This window comes from Cuculus canorus, chromosome 5 (genome assembly GCF_017976375.1).
Source record: "Cuculus canorus isolate bCucCan1 chromosome 5, bCucCan1.pri, whole genome shotgun sequence".
In the NCBI taxonomy this organism is placed as follows: Eukaryota; Metazoa; Chordata; class Aves; order Cuculiformes; family Cuculidae; genus Cuculus; species Cuculus canorus.
The window spans coordinates 23,567,375-23,590,377 of NC_071405.1; the positions used below are offsets into that span (position 1 = coordinate 23,567,375).

The window sequence follows — 23,003 nt, forward strand, 5'->3', positions numbered from 1 at the left end:
TCATATATTTCAGTACCTTGATCTTCTCAGTGGCTCTTTGCTGGACTCTCCAGTTCACATCTGGACCCAGTACTCCAAGAATGACCTCACCACTGCTGAGTGAAGAGAAAAGATGAACTCCCTCAACCTGCTGATACCTTGCCTAATGCAGCCCAGGATACCATTTGCTGACTTTTCCACAAGGGCATTTTGCTTGATCATGTCCAACTTCATGTCTATATATCAACACACATACTTTCACTGTGTTGACTTCAGGAAGCATAATACGCAGAAGGACTTAAGAGTGCCTCCACTAAATATAGACTGAAAGATTCTGAAGCTATGAGAGATTGAGGCTGAAATTATATGACTTTGTACCAATACTAATTTCAATTGCTCTATGTCTCTGATAGAGCTTAAGTTGATCACTGCAGGACATTTCTAAGTTTCGTTTAAAGTTACTGCATGACATACCCTTAGACTTAGCTATCCCATGAGATTTTTTTTATCTTGAAATATGTAACTTCTTGGATTACTCCAAAAATAGATGCAAACAGACTGTTCCCTAAATAATCTTGCCTTGCCAGTGCAGAAGGACAAAACCAAGTTCAATATGCACACGTCCCAGTGGTTGTTTCCACTGACTAGCATCCAACTTCAAGCAAAGAAAAAGACAAAGCAAACTAACTTCTTGGTTTAAGTAACACTGAAATAAGCAATGAAAACACAATCTGAGTTTTAAGATGGATTGTGTCTTTAAAGCATATAAAGATGGTCTGCTAAATAAGGGTCCAAATCACAGCCACTCTGCTAGCAGATATAACGGCAAACATAAGCCTTGTCGTTGACTTCTAGACACATAACTTTACCAAAAAGAAGAAGAAAGCACAATATTACCAAATGATTTCTTAATTAGGGACATAAATACCAAATTTAAACATCACTAAACAAGAAGATTCTTACATGTAGGACTGATGGAGAAGTAAAGATTCAGTCTCTTCAGAAATCATGCAGTTTCAGAAAGGGGAAGCAGGTAAGGAAGTAAGAAAACCTTCCTGCTGTAAGACAGAAGACAGGACATCTTGACAGCAAAATTACTTGACTTACAGGAGGGTCAACAGAATCTACAATGTCTCCATAGACTGAAAATCACTTCAGTTAGAGTCTAAGGAAATGTATTTATCGACCATTCCTGATGAGAGAATCAGAAAGGTATATAACAAAAGATCCTGGAAAGACACAAGTTCTCTTTGGTCTCTTAGAAGGGGGGAAAAAAACCTTGAAGCAGTATTTCTAAAAAATTATTTCTAAAGCAATCATGGAGACTCTGAGATGCCCTTAGAATCCAAAAGAGAAATTCTAGAGCATTTTCCTGTCTGAAAAACATTTGATATTACCGATGGCCAAGAAAGATAAAAGTTTGAAAATGTCTTTGAAAAGAGATGCTGGATCAGGATGATCGGTCACATGGGTAACAAAGAGAACAAATTATTACAATTTCTTTGTGCAGCCTGAGAGGAACAGTCTGTGTAGCAGTGACCCTGGCAATTGCTGGCAATAAGATTCTTGCCCTGTCTCAACCTTCTGATGCAAATCCAAACATTTACATAGGAAAAAGAGAGTGAAACAAACATAGAAAGTCCTATGTAGAAAACCCTGCACAGTAAAGTTAGCAGAAAACTTTTGGCCAAAGGAAGTACTTCCAAAGCATCAACACTACTAAATCTCACCCTTCTAATTGCAAACTTCTAGGGACACATCGTCTTTGGTTGGCCCAAGAACTGAAACTGGTTGTAGCATTGATGTGGTAATGGAGCAGAGTCCCAGCTGAAGCTGAGGCACCTTTATAAAGTAAGGTTTCATATTATTTCATCTTCAGCTCTTTGGGTAGAAACCAATCCCTAAAATCTTGGGGGAAGGAATCCCCAATAGAAGAATATATCTGTCAAAACAACTAGCATACATATTTTGCAAATAGTCGTTTGGTATAATGCTGTATTTTATCTAATGGAAAACTTCTGAGGCAAAAGCATCAGTATTTCCTGCCTTTTGCCATGACTACTGTTTTAAGTTATTTTTTGTAGGCAGAATTAACAATTAAATGATATTTGCTATGTGAAAAGCAAGCTATGATTACCTTGACGGATATCTTCCACCTGCTGTCCCTCCTAGAGTCCACTGCACAGAAGGCAGCATTTTGCCATGCTGTACAAGCAGACTGCATGTAAGCTGCATTTATACATGCCAGTGGCATTTGTTCAAAAATACTTTTGAGGTTGACTGATGCTATAAAGTATTCAAGATGCTCTGGACTGGTTCACAGAACCATACTAGAGAAGTAGTGAAGAATGAAGCTAATTTCTTCAGAAGTTCCAGGAACTACTTCTAATTACCATGAAATTTAAGTATGCGCAGCTGTATACACACTAATTGGGACATAAAGCAAGCTGTCAGAAAAGAAAAAACATATGGAATCAACATGTGAGAGCAGAAATTGGCGAAGACTAAGCTGCTTTAAGTAAAGAGTCTGGCTTCGCTAGTATGACACTAGTGAAGCATTGTACTGAAGGGTAGATCGCTCAAGGCTATAACAGTAGCCCATAAGGTGTTCAGAGGAAGAAAACTGTGTGTGTCAAAGTACTTCCTGACACATCTGTGCTTCTAGAAAGCGGCTATGGCCTTCTTTTCCTTTTCTGAATCACCTCCATCTTCTCACATATTTCATGTTTATGTGGTCCAATAATACTGACAGAAGCAGAAAGAATTAAGTATCCCAAGTGGCAACTGTGCTTAAAGCTGCTGAAGGACTACTCTGCTGTTTTTTCGGCTCCTAATCTAGTGCAACTCCTCTGAGCTGGGATGAGCAGAGATTACCCCTAATGATGAGAGCACTCTGGCTGTACTAAAAACAGTTTGAGAGAAACCATCCCTTGCATAGTTTAAGGAGATTATTACTTTGAAGTTCTGAATCATTTCTATCTTATCCTTCTCTGCAGCAGATTACACAGAGCTAGGAGCTAACCTCATTGGTATTGTTTTTCAGCTCTGATGAGTCTCTCCTGTAAATACTACAGACCAATAGGTTTAGATTGGATTCTTTACTGAAAGAGTGGTAAAGCATTGGAACAGGCTGCCCAGCGAGGTGGTTGAGTCACCACCCCTGGACACGTTCAAAAAACATGTAGAGGTGGCACTTTGAGACACGGTTTAATAGGCACGGTGTGTCGGGTCGATGGTTGGACTGGATGATCATAGAGATCTTTCCCAACATCATTTATTCTATGACAATGCAAAGGACATGCTAAACCATAAGGAGGAAGAGATGCTTAATCTTCAGTGAATGGAGGATGGGAAATGACACTTCGACCTTCAGATGCTCACTGGCTTTATCAGTATCTTCAGAGCCATTCCCACATAACAGATGCCAGTTGCAAAGCCTGATAAATCAGCCAAGGAACTCACTGATTTTGTTATGAAAAATTCAAGGACTTGCCACCACTGATCTATGCTACTTTGTGGTTCAAAAAGTACAGAGATAGACCACAGGTTTCATAAATGTTCTTTACCAAAGCAGTAGAGATGGGATATGTGCTTGTTAGCTGAATAAATCATCCTTCTACGGATCACAGAATCATAGAATCACTAGGTTGGAAAGGACCCACTGGATCATTGAGTCCAACCATTCCTAACAATCCCTAAACCATGCCCCTCAGCACCTCGTCCACCTGTCCCTTAAACACCTCCAGGGAAGGTGACTCAACCACCTTCCTGGGCAGCCTGTTCCAGTGCCCGATGACTCTTTCTGTGAAAAATTTTTTCCTGATGTCAAGCCTGAACCTCCCCTGGTGGAGCTTGAGGCCATTCCCCCTTGTTCTGTCCCCTGTCACTTGGGAGAAGAGGCCAGCTCCCTCCTCTCCACAGCCTCCTTTCAGGTGGTTGTAGAGAGTAACAAGGTCTCCCCTCAGCCTCCTCCCCTCAAGGCTAAACAACCCCAGCTCTCTCAGCCACCCCTCATAAGACTTGCTCTCCAGCCCCCCCACCAGCCCTGCCGCCCCTCTCGGACACGAGAGCCCCAACATCCTTCCTGCGGCGAGGGGCCCAGAACCAAACACAGCACTCAAGGTGCGGTCTCACCAGCGCTGAGCACAGAGGGAGAATAACCCCCTCAGACCCACTGGACACGCCGTCTCCGACACAAGCCAGGATGCCATCGGCCCCCCCAGCCACCCGGGCACACCACTGGCCCATGTTCAGTCGGCTGCCAACCAACACCCCCAGGTCCCTTCCTCCAGGCAGCCCCCCAGCCAGACCTCTCCCAGTCTGCAGCACTGCATAGGGTTGTTATGCCCCAAACGCAGGACCCGGCATTTGGCCTTGTTAAACCTCATGCCACTTGGCATGAGGTATCTAAAATGGCACAGTATCTAAACCCAACCAGAAATGCAAAACTCATGTGCCAAAGGCTTATACTATGATGTCAGTCTAAAGAGAATCGACGAAGATTCTGACCTTCCTCATTTCAAGTGAGAAAATTAAGGACTTAAGAGGAATGCCCTCACAGTACTCAATAAAGGTCTTAAAGTCAAACAGTGCCATTGAGAGTTTGCAACACCAAAAGCAGATTGCTCACAGTGGTTATGATAAAATGAAAGGGGAAAACATGCTGTTAGCCAGAAGATGAAAGACATTTTCCTAATTTTTCATTTTAATTAACTCTGTCAACAGCTAAACTAGTCAAAATTCTATGTATTGCATAGCTGAGAAAACCCAATTTATGTCAAAGAACATGAAAACATCTACTGACAATGGAACCAAGTAGGCAATTTGACTTCCTGACCAATTTGACTAATTTATCTTTTTGCATTAGATCAACCATTCTCTAAACTATATTGTAAGAATTACTATTAAATATATCCATGGAGTGATCATTTTGAGAAGTAAAGCATAAGTTATAGAAAACCCACTGAACATTGGATGCTTGAACAAACTAATGCCAATTCGCTACTGGAAACCATAACTGAGTAACTTCTTTAAAACAGTTAACAGTGAGAAACAAAACTAATTACCAGGAAAGAGAGCAAAAAAGTTTAGGAAGTGGTAACCATTAGATGCCGAGCAAAGAAAGATTTTGGAGACAGAAAAAAACATAAACCCCAACTATTTTGGTCAAGTTACAGCCATAAACTATGTGATACTGATATGGAAGCCACCTTTCACCCTCCACTCTGATTATTCTGAAAGCAGAAGACTGAGCCTGAATTTGGAAGAGAGGATAATAAAACCTCAAAAGGACAGACTTGAAGTTTTTTTTTGCTTCCACCAGGTACATGACATAATTGGATCACAAAAAACTAAAAGGATCACAATAGCTGACCAAAAGAATCATTTGGTTTATGCTAGAACTGTTACTATAGCATAATATCAGTGCCCTCAGAAATATTATAGGCATCACCAAAAAAATAAAATATCCATCTGGTGTTCAGGGAGTAGGAGAAAGCAAACCCAAGCTGTAATCCTGCTAAAGCGGAGAGGGACAAGCTTCCAAAGCAGAGTTTTCACCTTCATGTTTGAGAACAGCTCTATCGGAACTTCTAATGCTAGATTCTTTGTTCCAGCTTTCAGCAGATATACACAAAAATCCTTAGTTCTATGCAAGTCAGAGACTTTGATGCAACACTTATGACTTGCTTAAAACCATCTGCTTTACTGAAAGGTTGAACTGATCTGTAGGCAGACTCACTGATACGATGGGATTTGCACTAAGTCTAGCATCAGTACGGTTTCCTTCCTGTGCCAGAGATTTCCCAACTCATTGCTGTCTGTTAGAAAAGCATCGTTACATTATTGTTTACCAGTCCTTGGACTTTAGACTCCCATCTAAACATATAAATGGTATACATTTTAGGTAGACAGCTATAAGCTCTAGGACAAAATTGCAGAAGACACCATGCAAATTAGAAATTGGATTTCAAGACTGCTCTGTTCTTTAAAAGATATAGCAATCACTGGGGTCCTCACAGGCAGAGAATAAAGAAGAGAATCCCAGTATACACCTGCTATGCATCTCACTTCCCCAATAGTTTTATCAATGAAAAGTTTCTTGCAGAATTATGGACAAAATGTCTTGACAGCATCTAACAGATGGTAAACTTTCAGCCACCCTCCATGAAGTTTAAATAAGGCCAAATCAACTACGTCAAACAGAGCGCAGGCTGCTATCAGCATTAGTATGCTAATACAGTATCATATGCTTCTACAAATTATATTACATATGTATACATGCATAAAATTAGAAAAATATAGATATCTAACTATTCATATCCCCCAAGCTGATAAGATTTTTCTAAGCTGCTGCACAGCAGCAAAATAATACTCCAAAAACTTCATGCTCATTTTAAATCCCTGTATGTAGGACACAACCCTCAAAAGTCGGGATTCTAAAATGGATCTGTCCATTTTTCAAGTAAGCTCTACAAATCACTCACAGTCAAACAGAAAACACCTGTTTGTAATCAAATCCAGCCCCTGCCTATGTTTGTGCAGGATGGATCCCATTCACGGCTCTGCAGCAATCAAAGTCCAGAATTCTTAAAAATGAAAGGGAGATTTGGGAGGAAGGAAGAAGAAAGGGGAGGGGGCATACTTTAAAAGGAGAGATACTTGAATAGTTCCGTGAAATTTTTTTAATCAAGTTAAATAATGTGTAACACCAAGTATGTGAACAAAAAGTATTCAGGGACAGAGACATGGAAGGGAAAGTAAATTGTGCACTTAAGTTACACTTGCTATGAAAGATAAGTCCACAGTAGTGTCAAAAAGGTTATGATTAAAGAACTGAACACAATCTCTCATCAGAAGAGTAAAAAAAGATAAAAATCATAGAGTGGCTATATCTGACAGAAAAATTCAACTGTCCATTAGAGAGGTTTTTCAGAACAAAACCTTGTGCCCAAATTTAACAGCAGACAGCCACTGTGCCACATGAAAGAATAAAGTGAGCTAAAAATATCCAAGATAAAACAGAAGGACATGAGAAGACAACTTTTTCCCCAGACAGTTCCACCTAACTCAGCCTAGCAGCCAGGACAGAGGAAACACCAATGTTCTCATATGCTCAGCCACGATCTTAAAAGGAACATAATCAAAGGCCATGGAAACTATGCTCTCAGGGCTTGTGAATAAGTAAGAAAAAACGAATTTTTAAGTCTGCTGCAACTGGCAAGTTAAAGTGTATTTATGTTACGGAATACAATTTCTGTTTACAATAAATTTGCCATCACTAAAGAAGTTTGTGCCAACTCGTATCTTCGTGCCAGTACTAATGATTTCATTACCACTGGCAACTGTAAATAACTGATGAAGTTATCTGCAATTCCGTTTTTCATCAGTTTGTAGAGGAAATGAAACTAGAAAGATCAGAAGATAGTCACAGAGAGAATTTAGAGCCTATATTTAATGATGGGTGTAAAATTAGAATATGCATCCCAATTCAACAGAAAGCTTTACAGAAAAGGCTGCAGACATAACTGAAGCAATTAACAATTAAAAAAAAAAAGTGTAAATTGTGAATGCATCCTCAGTGACAATACTATCAAAGAGAAAAAAAGATTGTAGCTTCTAGGCCAAACAGGCTTAGGAGAAAGACAGGTACCAGAAATTCAGCTGTTATATTCATAGACCTCAGCATACTCACACTATAAATACAAGGAAGGTATTTCTGAAAAGCCATGAATATGGTAACAAGGACTTCCAAATTTAGCAAGCCAGTATGTCAGGAAAGGCAGATCGTTCCTTTCAGGCATGTTCTCAAGTGAGTAGCTCAACAGCTTCCCAAGTTGCTTCACACTCTACACAGTCCCACTCAATCCTTGGAAAAAGGTTTTCTTTCCACCTTCTCCAAGATGTACTCTGCTCCCTGCCCTTTTTGCCTTCTGCCTGGGCTGCAGGAGCACCAAAGCCTGCTGCTCTCTCTCATCCATTCTGCCTGCTCCACCCTATCCTCAGGGAAAGCCCCAAACACGCTCCCGGTACTTCCCAAGGCATATAGCAACCACCATTCCCCAGACGGTTCCACCTGACTTAGTGTAGCAGCCAGGACAGAGGGAACAGCAATGTTCTCATATGTTCAGCCACATTCTTAAAAGGAATGTAACATTCATCACATAAGAAAGGGCAAACACACAAAATGGATACACACCATCCAGCACAGATACTGCTATCAAGTGTAAAGGATTCAGGAACAATAGGTGTTATGAGTGCTGAAGTAACAGAAGACAGATGAAATCAAGTCTGAAATGCAGTCAAAGCTGGGACTAATTTGATTTCAGCTACAAGCTAGGGGCTTATCAACTGGAAGTGAGAGAAAAGGAGAAGGAACTGCATCCATCAATCCACCATTGGCATCAACAACAGGAATCCAAGAAAAAAAGAAGGGAAATCTTTTTGTTTGGATGGTGAATTATTACTTCCCTTAAAAAAGACCCTTTGGAAACATCAACAGGAATAAACTGTCCATATGTAAGAAAGAACAACATAACCTGAGTTAAGAAAAGGCTTTTTAAGGGAACAGGAACTCTGGGGAACAACTTTAAATAAAGAAAACTGTAAGAATTTACCTTCTAAATTTATCAAAATAAAAGCTGAAAGACCACAGGACTGCTGTCTATAAATGTGTAGCATACTGAGCAACAGCATAGTAAACTTGCCACAACTATATTTAGATCAGAAATTAGGTTATTACCCATCAGTGAATAGGATGTTAGCAACCTTGCAGATTCTCAGCTTTTGAATCTAATCTTAAATTATCAAAAGATTAACATATTAAAAGAGGACAAAAGAACCCTTACCTAATGGTAGTCAAAGAATGTAGAATACATATCTAAACTTTCCCAGTTTCTGGGAAAAACTATATTTGTAAAATTCCAGTCAATGTACTCTCTAAAGTTACATTTAGTAAATCTTGGCAGTCAAAATTACTAATTCAGATATGTCATAAGTAAACAATCAACAAAATTTCTAACCTTAAATAGGTCAGAAAGAGTTAATTTAAATCTTAACTCTAACATAATGACCTGAAATTTTTTGTTAGTGGATTCCCCTCCCCCTCATATTTATTCTAGTGGCCCTCCAAGTTTCCTATTCTGGTGGAGACCTACCAATAAAGAGGTCTCACCTTCCAAGAAATTGGCACTAAATTTATCATACGAAGTAAAACAAATTCTCTAAATAATTGATGCATGTTCAGTTGCTCACTATAACCTTAAATGTCTAGTGACTTACCATGGTCCTGACCCTGAAAACATTCAAATAGGAGCAAGACTATTCTTAGTTTGGGGACTGGTCTTACAAGCAATCTTGGCAGCAGTTAATTTGTACCATTTTAGCCCCCAAATCTCCACTCCAAGAGAAATTCAGTACAGGAGATACTCATTTTGGGAGAATTCAGCAATGCATTTTGGGCATGCTTATTGCTTTGTCTTTTTAGAAGGCTCCAATGCTTTTACACGGGTACCAAAAACAAACCTCTAAAGTGCAGAGATTCCTGAATGTAACAAAGCTGATATCAAAAGTTTACATGTAAAATATAAGAATGGTATAAATTATTTAATTTCCATAAGTACCATATCCATTTCACTCAGATATGCAAATATGGTTCAGAAAGATCATGTTCTTTGTCTCACATTATACACTAACAAAATAAACATTCCTTGTGACAAAAAAGGTGGGAGTAGGGTACATTCTTTAAACCTGTAGCCTAATAGAGTGATCCAGCAAGAGCTGACAAAAATCTCTCTAGCTAAATCTATTTCACCATGTACCAAGATTTTAAATGTGATAATTCTATTTAAATACAACTTCATATTCCATTTTACTTCCTTTTCAATAGTAAACATGCAACAGGGTTGAATATCTACAGCTGTGGTTCCACTGCAATTTAAACAAAGCAGGTGTTTTTTAAAGGTCACTTCTATTATTTCAATGACCTGCTGAGGTTAATAAAACCTGTTTCCAAACATCATTCTGTTAAACAAAAATGGAACACCTAAAATGTTACCCTGATAGCACTTTCTTCATAAATTTTAGATTAAAACTCTCACAAAACATACATTATGGCATAAGCATCACTTTGTGAGCACACACATGTACTTTATCTGTTTTGACTCTTACCTAGAAATCTCTGCTTGGGAATTCTTCTCTCCATCAACTGTAAATGGTGATGCTCCAGTTAATAATTCATACATAAGAACACCAACGCTCCACCAATCAACAGCCTATAGAATAACAATAATTATGTATGTTATGATGTGTTGAAATACAATTGCTAACAAAAGGAATAAGCTAATGCACCCAGAAGACAAATGGCAGAGGAACAGGCACCTGTAAACACAAAGGAGAACCTGGATGCAATAAAGCATAAGAAATTGCAGAGCTGATTGCAGGTATTTTCTATAAATTCATCTTATTTTGAAATCTCTCCACGTAGCTTCTTCAACTAATTTCTCAAGCCAAACTCTTTCCACTGACTATTAAAGTTCCTTTCTTTAGGCCCCAAATTCATTTTTATTTTTACCATTGTGAAGTGATAAGAATTCTAAAACATACTAAAAATAACAGAGGAATCTAATCCTTGCTAAGAAGTAGTGGAACCTGAACTTTTAGGATCTAGGGAATGAAAGTAAAGAACTTCCAGAAAGCACAGTTTAAGAGCACTGATCACAGTTAATCAGAGCACCGGAAAATATCTATGGAAACTTCACCTTACATTCCGCTAGTAACACGTCACCTTTGGCCTCTCATATACTAATCATATTATTTCATATGTCCTGATACCTCATAACTTACAAAATATTTCTCTCTTTCAAAAGAAAAGATGCTACTATGAATAATGAAGAAAGCAGTTTAGTCTTTTAAACAAGATAAATTTAACTATAGGTGTTTGAACTCAGTTTTACTCCCACAAAATCTGCAAATCAATGGAACAGAAGTTCTACTGAAGACAATTAGTGAAATGATGACAACTTGGCCTCATATTTTAGTTTTGCTTCAAGATACATAAAATCTAACATCTCATATATAGCCAAGAGTATTTAGAAGAACTACCTGAAGAATTCTCTGTACTATCAATAATTGCAAACACTCAATAACGAGAGAAAATCTCAGGAGGAGTATTTTTTCTTGGCATTGGCATGTGTTTTTGTGAAAGAAAGAAGGATTTACAGAATCAGATATCAAATTTTTAAAAATAAACACTGAAAAGTACTAGAGCAAGTCTTTCAGGCAAACATTACAGGCTATCTAGAAGAGAATTACAAATAAACATTTGATTAATGAGAGCATAGCAATAATAAAGCAGTCCTCATTTTCTCCTTTTTAAATAATATCTTTGAGTAGCTAGATATAAATATGGAATACACTAAAAACCTTCTAACACTGTGTTACATGACACTGTCAATGGTGAGGCAAAGAACGGGTAGTGGAAACAGTTACCATTACACAGGTAACTGAAAAATCACCTTTATTTATCAGCTAACCTGTGATATCAAGCTGTGAAGCTATTTCTTACAGAACACTGTATGGCTCTGCACTATGCCTAAGGAAAGTATCAGGTAGAACCAATCAAAGAACAACAGAAACTGAGATTCCTCTTCTGAATCAAGCAACAATATCGAATTTGGAAACACTTCAGAAGACAAATACGATTTGAAGTGACTAATACATAGAGAGATGCTTTGAAACTGGCAAGACTAAGCTAATGAATAGCGCAGGAAAAAGCTTCAATTCACAAGCTTGTAAAATTCCATTACTAATAATGACTAGGCAACAGTAGAGTAGAAAACAAAGCAGAGGTTAGAGTGGAATACAAAGTAGGTGTGAGATGATGACTAAGTAAAAAGACAAAGGACTTCGTATTTTATGTTTAATAGTAGAATCGGGGTGATAATCACTCTGCTGTACTTCAAACTGCCAACTCTTAGCCTGAAACACCGTGCCCACTAGTGTTTCCCCCACAAAGAAATACACAGGCAATCTCAGACCAAAAGAGAAGCAGAATACATAGAGAAAGAAGAACCTTCTTAGGCAAAGATAGATTGAGTCCAGTTAAGTCTAGAAAAATGGAGACTGAGAGTAACATAACATTTTCCAGTGCTTAGAAAGACTGTTACAAGAGGAACTGTGATCAACTATATTCCATGACCCTCAACAGAAAGACAAGCCAATTCATCTACAGCAAAAAAAAACAATGGAGAGATTAAGTAGTCTCCAATAACTGCTCAGTTAGAGTGAACAATCAGAATAATTTATCTAGGAATATTGTAGGATTCTTTGGGATTCAAGCTTTTTGCTTTCAAATACCATCTGTGATTCTCCGCCTATCATCTTACCAATATCTTAATTCATAATAAAACTTGAGGCCCCAAGCTAAACAGATTAATTTTTTACAATCTGAGAACATTGATAACATTATAACCCACTCCATGCTTCAAGAAAGATACATTTCCCTGATGTGACACATTTTAAAAAAAAATGTACATCACAATTACCACACAACCAGTCATTTTTTTCACTCTGAAGACTAAAACAGCTTTTTATTTAAAAGGAATAACGTGTCTGCTGTTTTATTGTTGTCCACTGTCATGTTTAGAATAATTTTTGAATACACACAGGTCTGCCTCAATCCCCTTTTAAAATGCCTTTTTATTGAAGATCAAAAACCTGAACATTATATCATATTGATGCTTTTAAATACATGAAGTAATCCATTTTGGAAAAACTTGAAATAGGCACTACCACATTTAACAAAGAACCTTCTGAAGCTGAACTAACAGTGTTGACCTAAATAATTAATTTTATTTTGGTAATAAACTTAAATAGAACTGTACCTTATCATGTCCTGTATCTCCTCCTCTTACAATATCTGGAGCAAGTTATTCTATTGTTCGCACAGAGAGGAATATGCTCTCTCATTCTAACAAAAAAAAAAAGAAAATAAAATTCTTGTCAACAATTATACTATACAAATGAAATGGGACAGATATGGCTAACAGTTCCAAGATGCTGGCAGCAATTCTTCTCCAAATAGCTCAGACTGCTAGCTAAATCATAGTTCCATCGTATGTTAGAGATGTATCACATAACGCTACAGAACAATGTAATAGTCTTCTACAAAAAAATAAATGTCATAGGGTTTGTTGTGGCTAGTCTAAGATAAGCACACAAAAATTAATGTATTGGTATTTAAACAACTTTCTCATAAGTCTAAATTATCTATACATTTCAGAACCACACAAGATTCCCCAGGGTAATACAGACACACATCCTGAAGGTTGCAATATCAATACTCTAGACAACAAATGTAACCTTTCTATTAAAAAGGGCATTTCATTGCAAGACGTACAATTTGACTAAATTGGATACAAGATCCTTTGGGTTCCCCATATTTAGGAATTTATTATGGTCACTAGAAAAGCAATTCTCTTTCGCAACATACACACATAAAAAAACACAACATTTTCTCAAGAAGAGACTTGGAGAAAGACAGAGAGAAACAGAAAGGCAGACAGACAGAGCTGTAAATTTAATTTTATTCTACACACTGAAGTTATTGTCTTGATTATGTTCAAAACTAAGCTGCTTTCACAGGCATGTATAATTGTTCCCTGTTAGCGATTTACCTTTGAGGTCAACATGAGGTCATGCTGTACCTTGCTAATGACGAAAGCACATGTGTTTGGGCCATGCAACATTGTTCCTCCCTTATCCTTCAAGCTTCTAGCTTTTGGGGAGAGATCCTGATAGGTCCTTTAAAGAAGAGTGTTTCAAAAAAGCAGATATTTCAAGAGTCAGGTTTTACATTTGTTGATTTCAGATTTGGAGTTTAAAACAGGTGCTATATAAGAGAATGTACTACACTAATGAGCGACAGCTTCTAAAGTAGCAATATGTGCTCAGTGCTAGCCTGAGGCATAAAAACTAAACAGTCCCAACAGCATATTAATTAAACTGTATTTATTAAAATAAATATACTGTGACTGGTTTTGGGGAGGTAAAAGTCCGAGTTCAAAATAGTTATAGGCTTCATTTTGTTCAAATATTAACTTGAAATAACTTGCTTCTCAAGGACAAAGCCATAAAATAATAAACTCTTCATTATTTTGCTTCCTTTTGACACAACTATAGTTTCATCTTGTGATTATCTTTTCACGTACCTGTTTATCAAAAAGGAAATAGTGCAATCTAGAAGCAAAAACAAATTAAAAAAAAAAAGAAATTCCTATCACTCCCTCCTGGCTTCAGCCAATCTAAAGCTGTTCCTATATCTTTGTTCATTCTTCCTTTAGCTGGGAGGGAGGGAAGCGGAAAGAAGGGGAAAAAGGAAAAGGAAGGGGAGTGAAAAATACAAAGCGAAACTCTTCTTTGCTTGCTACCTCTCCAAAGAGCAAAGATCAGCAGCCAAGCTGAGATTTATGAAAACTATTTCTAATGTAATACATTAAAGGAAATGGATGAAAACTACTATCATTTAGTCAGCTGTAAATTCAGCAAGTCCACAAAATTACGTCTTCTTTGCCTCCCTTTGTGTAATAAAGCTGGGCTACAGGATACTACGGTGACAAGAAACACGCTGGGGGGCTGTATATGAACATATACTGTGAAACAGCAGAACCCTTAGGATCTCAGTTACCCTTCGCTGGTGAGAAGACCCACTAAAAATATTGCCAAATGCGCAGAATTAGTAGTAGTAGCTTTTCTGAGGAACAATTACAATCTTTACTAAACATAATTGGTGGTTCTGATTTTCAATTATATTTACTTTTAATCTTTTTTACCTTTTTCAATCATTTTAGCTTTTAATATAAAAATGGAATTTCTGAAGTAATATTTCAAAATTAGTTTTATTTCTTTCTTAAATTCACATCTAAAGTACTTCTTTGTTTCCTTGCAAAATTCAGTGTTTAAACACGCCAGAATAATTCCAGAGGTTTTAAAAAAATGGTATTGTATCATAGAATCACAGAATTACTAGGTTGGAAGGGACCCACTGGGTCATCGAGTCCAACCATTCCTAACAATCCCTAAACCATGCCCCCTCAGCATCATCATCCACCCATCTCATTAAACATCTAAAAACTATTTCTTACACATATATTTCAACATGAAAAAACTTAAGACTGTAAGTCCACACAGAAGCACTTATAAATTGAAAACACTCTGTGAGATGCTTGTAATGAGGCTTATAAAACCTCCAACTTCTAATCCACAAGGGTACGTACTTGTATCCTTTAGCTCATTTCCTTTTCAGCTTAGAAGTGGTCTACTGCTGAAATTCAATGCTGAATACAGCCAAGCAGAAGAAAGCAGATGATTAGCACAAGCAGAGTTCTTAGCAAGAAACTAAGTAGTAAATTCAAACTCAGCATTAGGTAGGAAGAAAACCAGACCCACTGAGCATTTTTTTCATAATCAATACTGATTTGCCATTACATATTCTAGTGTCTTACTCTAGAAGCCTTGTTGGAGTCAGCTTATGACTCTTACAAGCTAACCATCAATGGAAAAACCACTCTGAATATCAACTATTTATAGTTTCCCATTTAACCACACAAAAAAAGCTCAGAGAACTACAGCAGTCCCCAAAACATTAAAGCAGCCAATTGTGTGAAAGCGAAGCATTCTGACTTGACTAAAAATTGACACACGTTTGCCTTCATAAGATACTGTAAAGAGTCCTGACTTCAGATAGCTGAATCACAAAATCTAGATACTTCATCAGACACCTCCATTTATGTGGTATTTTATTAAGTTACAAGCCTCAGCAACTACATCTAGCTGTTACGTACAGAACAGTTTTTATAGTTTCACTGGGAGCACTTAGGTAAATTTGTCATTGTTAAATAGGCCTCTTACAGGGAGTCACTATTAATCTTTACTATTAAGTACTTCATGTGGGTTTAAAACCATTTTCAAAGAATGTTACTTCTAATAACAGTCTCCTTTTCTGTCCTATTCTGGACTCCTCAGTACAAGAGAGACATAGACATACTGGAGTGTTCAGCAAAGAGCCACTGAGAAAATCAAGGTACTGAAGCATATGAGGAAAGGCTGAGAAAGCTAGGACTGTCCCACCTGAAGAAGGCTCAGAGGGATCACTGTGTGACACCTGAAGGAAGGGTGCAAAGGAGCCAGGCTCTTTCCAGTCATGCCCACTGACTGGACAAGAGGCAATGGGCATGAAATGAAATTTCATTCCCAAGAAGAATGGGAACTGAAACACGGGAGGTTCCCTCTGAACTTCAGGAAATCATTTTTTTTTTTACTGTGAGGGTGACTGAACACTGGCATCAGTTGCCCAGAGAGATGATGGAGTCTCTGTCCTTGCAGACAGTTGAGAGGCTTCTGGACATGGTCATGGGCAAACATCTGAGACTGTGTTTGAGCAGGGGGGATGGACCAGATGACTTCCAGCGATCCCTCAGTCTTTCTGTGATTCTGTGACTAACAGTCACTGTAAGTTGTTTTTCATCATTAAATTATGAAAGAGTGTCATTATGTTTGTTCCAAAACAGCACTGCTTCCATGCTTACAGATAATCTGGAAATAGTCTTCAGTCTTCTAGCACACCACGGCTGGTTTTGATTTCTGGTTGTTTTTTTTTTTTACCAAGTTCAGCATCATTTCTGAATGTTTATGCAATAGCATAGTTTTCAGTAAAGGTACAGAAAGTGGCTACTTCTGTTAGGTGCTTAATCATGCAACAACTTTTCAAGAAGCCACAAAGAGAATTTTAAGAGTTCTTGGTAAGCTAACCTTGACAGGTTCACCTGTACAGCCAAGCAGTTCACTTTGTTAAGCCATTCCACTGTTAAATTAGAAAAATAAGTTATATCCCTTCAACACTTATTCTTCAAGATAAGCTACACACTGACACTATGGATGTGCCTATATGCATTATGAGACTAACAAATAGTCTAGCACTACACATGGGGTAGAACTCTAGCTTTTCCCACTCCATTTGTGGCAAAATAAAAAAACCTAGTGCACTGCCCTCCTTCTGAGCTCCTTGCCATCATTCGGACTGATCTGAGGATCATAGTGAAATATAACTCCTTTAGCTTGCTAAGGCACTTTCGATACTATGTTTACATGATCCCTGCAATCTTTTCTCCAGATTACCTATTTTAGCATCCCATTTTTGTTTTTCTTCAACAAAAAAAGAAAGGGTATAATTTGTCTTCCAACCAGGAAACGCTGACAGCACCTATCCATCAAGCAGCTTTAGGAGACAGAATTAGACTTCTGTGTCTGTCCAAGATGGAAAGGCATAATGAGGACTAGCATTCATCCTGGAAGATAGTCATTTCATCAAAGGAAAAAACCTCAGAGCAGTGTCATCTTTGCTTATACTACGTATGCTGACCTTGGCAGGTTGACCACACTTACACCATTTCCAGAGATCAAAATAACTAGCTCCAAAATTCAATTAAAAAAGTAGACAGAAAAATTAAGATCTTGCATTATCATACTCTTGACGATCTTGTGGTATCATCATTTGGCCCTGCTTTATATCCAGGGAATACCAGGCAGGCCTTGGAAACTACCTGAAACTTTAGAAGGCATAGGTGTAAACATTTCTCCTCAACGAGAGTTCTGTAACAAGCTCCCTCATCAAGTGAAAAAAAACCATGTTAACAGTAGCAGAAAAAGCAAGAGGAAGAAATTCCATTTCTCTGCGGAGACCAATCAAACTCACCACAACTACCGGGAAAGCCGGTATAATACAATAGTTACTACTATTTTATAGGAACGCAAATTCAGTTTAGCAACATAAACAATAGCAGCTCAAACATTTATTGAGTCTCCCAACTACTCAACAAGTCTTAACAGAGTATATACGACAAGAAATTGGAATTCCAAAGCAAACCACAGGAATTAAATGAGACTTTAGGAGAACCAAGGAATCACACATGCACAACATGCTTCTAAAAGTTCCATCTCTACTGGACCAGAATGCCTTTTGGCAGCCAGCTATGTGGACAAAGGCCTGCTCCACTGTTTCTGATTTAAGAAATTACTGTGTTGGATGGATGGTGTTAGTTTCCAGTGCCACAAAAAACTCACACAGCCCTGAATCTGACATTTTCACTCCATCTATATTCTAACATCCAAAAAGGCATGGGAAGTGGAAAAAGAAATAGAGACGAGACTTAGGACAAGTTCCCAACACCTGAGGTTGAAGGCCTCCATTATTTTATCATGTGCACCCAAAGATCTGCATCTGAGATTCAAACTGTATTTAATAACTGAATGAAGACATCTTCAGCTTGGAGAACAGAGGCAGACAAGTTTCTGAATGTCAGGGCCAAACTAGTAACCATGAAGAAAAGAATTGTTAGAAGAGAGGAAAGATCCCAAAGGACATGTTTCATGGTACTCTAACTCCTTCAGTAAGCAGAGAATATCATTAATTCATGGACTCAAAAAAATCAAGTTAACCATACCCTCTGGAATCCAATATCTGAATAATTGGAAAGTGCATGTTGTGATTGTCAGCTTACTTACAGCATGGCAGACAGGGCATGAAAGTCAGCTTGAAAGAAAGTCAGAAGAGCTTTTGGAGCTCCAAAGCAGCAGCACCAGAGCAAAAGACCATGATACACATTAAAAGGTTCTAGACTCATGCAGGCAGGGGCTGATGTGTTGAGCATTTCTTGAGTCAGTGTTGCTGCTGAGTACCAAAACCCCAAGATTTCTGAAACTTCTGCAGGAATCTAGGATTTACATCAAGAGAAGTATATAATCTATAGACTAGGCATAAAATACACCCATCTGTTGCCAAAATTGGCTGTTTGTACGGACTGAGAAAACTGGAGCATGCCTTCTGACCATTGGAAAAATGGAAGCAAAACCATGGAAAAGATCAAACCAAGTCTTAAGAACCCACAAGATTTTGTCTTAGAGACTTTGGAAACAAAACAAACACACATCAAAGCAAAGCACCCAAACAAAAACATGAAAGACTAGAAAGGTGTGAATGCTGGAAAGGGGAGTTGCGATAAAACCAGCTAATAGAATACTAACATAGGCAAAACAAGACAAAACCCCCACACCTGCAAAGAATAACCAGATGCTCTACCTAGAGTGTCTGGCTCACAGTACAGAGACATTTTCTAAGTACACTGCTCTATACATGTGCAACGAGCCTAAGGAGAACATCTATTTGCCATACAAATACTGCTTTGGGAAAATGCTTCAGAGCTTGAGCATTTGTGATTTTATCTCCAAAGTATGAATGCAGATACGGAAAATAATCAAGTTTCTTAAGACAGCCAGTCATTCTGCCATTTGAAGATGTATCATTTAATGTTTAAATAGATGACCTTAGAATCATAGAATCACTAGGTTGGAAAGGACCCACTGGATCATCAAGTCCAACCATTCCTAACAATCCCTAAACCATGCCCCTCAGCACCTCATCCATCCATCCCTCAAACACCTCCAGGGAAGGTGACTCAACCACCTCCCTGGGCAGCCTGTTCCAGGGCCCAATGACCCTTTCCATGAAAAAGTTTTTCCTGATATTCAGCCTGAACCTCCCCTGGTGGAGCTTGAGGCCATCCCCTCTTGTTCTGTCCCCTGTCACTTGGGAGAAGAGGCCAGCTCCCTCCTCTCCACAGCCTCCTTTCAGATAGTTGTAGAGAGCAATAAGGTCTCCCCTCAGCCTCCTCCCCCCAAGGCTAAAGAACCCCAGCTCTCTCAGCCACCCCTCATAAGACTTGCTCTCCAGCCCCCCCACCAGCCCTGCCGCCCCTCTCCGGACACGCTCCAGAGCCTCAACATCCCTCCTGCGGCGAGGGGCCCAGAACTGAACACAGTATTCAACCCTGAAGTGCTTCTTCAACTTGACAAACAACATTCAAACAACACAAGCCCCAGCTCTAACACTTGGGTCCTACAATCCTAAGGCTTATTTTATTCACAACAGTCTTTGTGCAAACATATTTTAGCCAGAAGATTAGCCAAGAATTCACTGAAATGATTCTTTTCAGCATCAACAATTAAGACCCACTTCTCCAACTACTTAAAAGGTCACCTTTGAAACAGAACAGACTGCTTCTGTTCTCCAACTACTTAATACACAAATACTTTGTTCTTAAATGAGCTGGACTACTACCCTGATTATCAGATCTGACACATTCTGAAATTATAGTAGTATCATATTGCTTCAAACCATGAAGCTCGACTCCTTATACGAATTTTTCAAGTTGAAAAACAAACAAAAAAATAATGCTACTTTAATCTCTAAGTTCCTTAATAGTATATGTGTTCTCCAACAGGAACTCCCTGCTAATAGTAGCGATGGTAGGATACAGTCAAAAGGCTTGGTTAAACCCTGAAGTGCATAATTTCTACGGTAAAATTTCAAGAAATGGAAACTAACCAATATTAGGGAAAGGATGCTTCTCAGCTATTAATTCGTTTGTACTTTAATTTCCTTGCATTCTGTACTTATTCTAGGAACATAATCAATAGCTTAAGAATTACTCCCTCATTATACTGAATATTAAAAAAGAAAAAAAACAAAAGCAAAGCCTAGAAACACTGAATGCTGTTGGGCCAAGACACAAAGACAACCTCTAGAGTTGGAGAGTGGGAGACCGCAGTCTCTGACGGCACGTATTTCATCTGTCAGCAACAACTCTGTGACTCAGTAGCATCCAGTGACACAGAAGGCAGGAAGGTGCAACGGAACAAGAGGGAGCCAGGTACCAGACAGAAGCTCACTGAAAGGATTCTAGGCTTGCCCTCAGGACTGACTCCCTACAAGTCCACATTACTAAGTCCTTCCTCCATTACTAACTGGTTTCTTGTCATTTTTATTTTAACAGAGAAAATAACAGCATGTTTTGACTAGATTCTCAAACAGATTTCAGCAACAATTCTTATGAGATTGCTTCTGCTTGCCCATACTTGTTAGTTGGCAAATTAAATTGCTTCACTCAATCTGACTTCATCATATACGAAGGTTTCAAAATGTTTATGACCTGGCAAGAAAGTGGAACACTTAGCTGTTATTGGAGGGTACTCTGAAATCACACAAGCAAGTTTAAACAAGGTTTGTAATCTAATACAGACATGGTCTTTCTACTTAAAGTCAAGGACAATTCCTCGTTATTGCATGAGTAGTAAAATTCTCCATATCAACTTTCAGATCAGGCACATAGATGAAAAATATCAAAATGACAAAGTCATAATTTAGCTAAAACACCACGTATCTTAGGTCTTCGCTTTAAGCAATTATCTGCCAGGTTATCCTTCACATGAATGTGTAATGCCGTGTAAATCACATGAGCTACCACTACGTTTCCACCTCCTACAAAATACTCAGGGCTGTAAATTAGCGATCCACCAGTCCTTTGGTGAAAATGTCTCTCACCTAACCTACAATAAACTGGAAGCAGCCTGCATGTAATACTTAAACCAAAAAAGAAAGTCAATCTGCAGCAGATTTAAATTTCAAACACCAACCTTTTGGAATCGTGAGTTATGATCAATATAAACATCTTGCTCTGAATTCTATTTAGTGAATAAACACTTCTAGGAACATTAAAATCTGTACTCCTGATTTGTCATTCTTAGGTATTTACAATCTAAGTGTTCTACACTGATGACAGCATATTGTAGTTTCCTGGGAGATAAAAAAAGATACCTTTACACAGGGATAGGACTCACAACTGGGGAAGGGATCACATGGAATAGAAGTGAATGGCAGATGTTAGAATTTGTTTGGCACTACAGTATTGTAATCCTTGCACAAGACTGTGCATGTCCAACTTACATTCTAGAGTAAATAAGATCTGCAGGGATGCCATGCTTTTGGCTCTCAAGAAGTTCGGCTGCTATGATTGCTTGCTGGATACCACAAAATACAAGCAGGAGAAACACATAGAAAAAAAAACTTAATCCTTGAAGTCATTAATGTTTCCTAGGTACATCAACCAATCTCTAATGCAGAAAACCAGAGGCAGCTGATCTCTCCTGCAGTGTGAGATCAACATAGAGACTGGGAGACAAGAGGCTGTACTACAGCCCTATAGAAAGGGATTTGGTGGTTTCAGTTGACAGAAAGCTCAATATGAGTCAGTGTGCCTGGGTGGAAAAAAGGTAGCAACCGTATCCTGGGTGCATTAAGTATATTATAACTAGTGAGTCCAAAGAAAAAAAGTTGCCCCACTATAGCCATCATTGGTGCAGCCTCACCTTGAGTACTGTGTACAGTTGTAGACTTCACTATAGAACAAGCCCATAAAATACTAGCATATGTCCAAAAGCGGCCAACAAAGATGGTGTAAGGACTAGAGGGCATGACTTCAGAGGAACAGATAAGGATACTATTCTTTTTCTGCTAAGAACAGAGGAATAACATTATTGCTGTCTACAATGTTCTCATAATGGGGAGCAGAGAGGGAGGTGCTGATCTCTCCTGTCGGGTGACAGGAAGAAAGGAAATAGCTTAACACTGCATGACGGGAAGTTCAGTTTGGATGGAAAAGCATTCTTCACTGAGAGGGTAGTCAAGCACTAGAACAAGCCCCTAGGGGAGATGGTCACAACCCAAAGCCTGTCAGTGTTCAAGAAAAGTGTTTGGAAAATGGTCTTAGATACATGGTTTAACTTTTAGGTGGCCCTGTGTGGAGTCAGGAGTTGGACTCAGTGACCCTGAGTCAGCATATTTCAACTGTGCCAGGAAACATCTCCACAATATACAAAAATCTTCAGGTATACAGAATGCTTCACAAGCCTTTGAAAAACTAAGAAAAGGGACTTAATACAGCAGATTCTTCAAGACCATTTGGCCCTGCCAGGTATTTCTAGTATCTGCAAAAGGACTGTTGTGAATTGTGCTGGATACTGTCACAGACTGCAAAGTTATATAAACCAGACCTGCTTGTAAAGTTCCTCAAGCATTTGGTATGATTATCAATATACTAACTATATCTAAGAAAAATTCAGTTTCTTAAGTAGTG

At 38.5% G+C, this 23,003-nt stretch overlaps 1 protein-coding gene across 1 annotated transcript in view; it reads right to left on the bottom strand.

The window, feature by feature from the left end:
• Window positions 1-23,003, bottom strand: part of RPS6KA5 (ribosomal protein S6 kinase A5) — an 81,966-nt gene that overhangs the window by 23,421 nt on the left and 35,542 nt on the right. Inside the window, 3 exon segments of the mRNA XM_054069102.1 lie at window positions 10,147-10,250; window positions 12,861-12,919; window positions 12,922-12,946. Coding sequence (XP_053925077.1) covers window positions 10,147-10,250; window positions 12,861-12,919; window positions 12,922-12,946 — 188 coding nt within the window.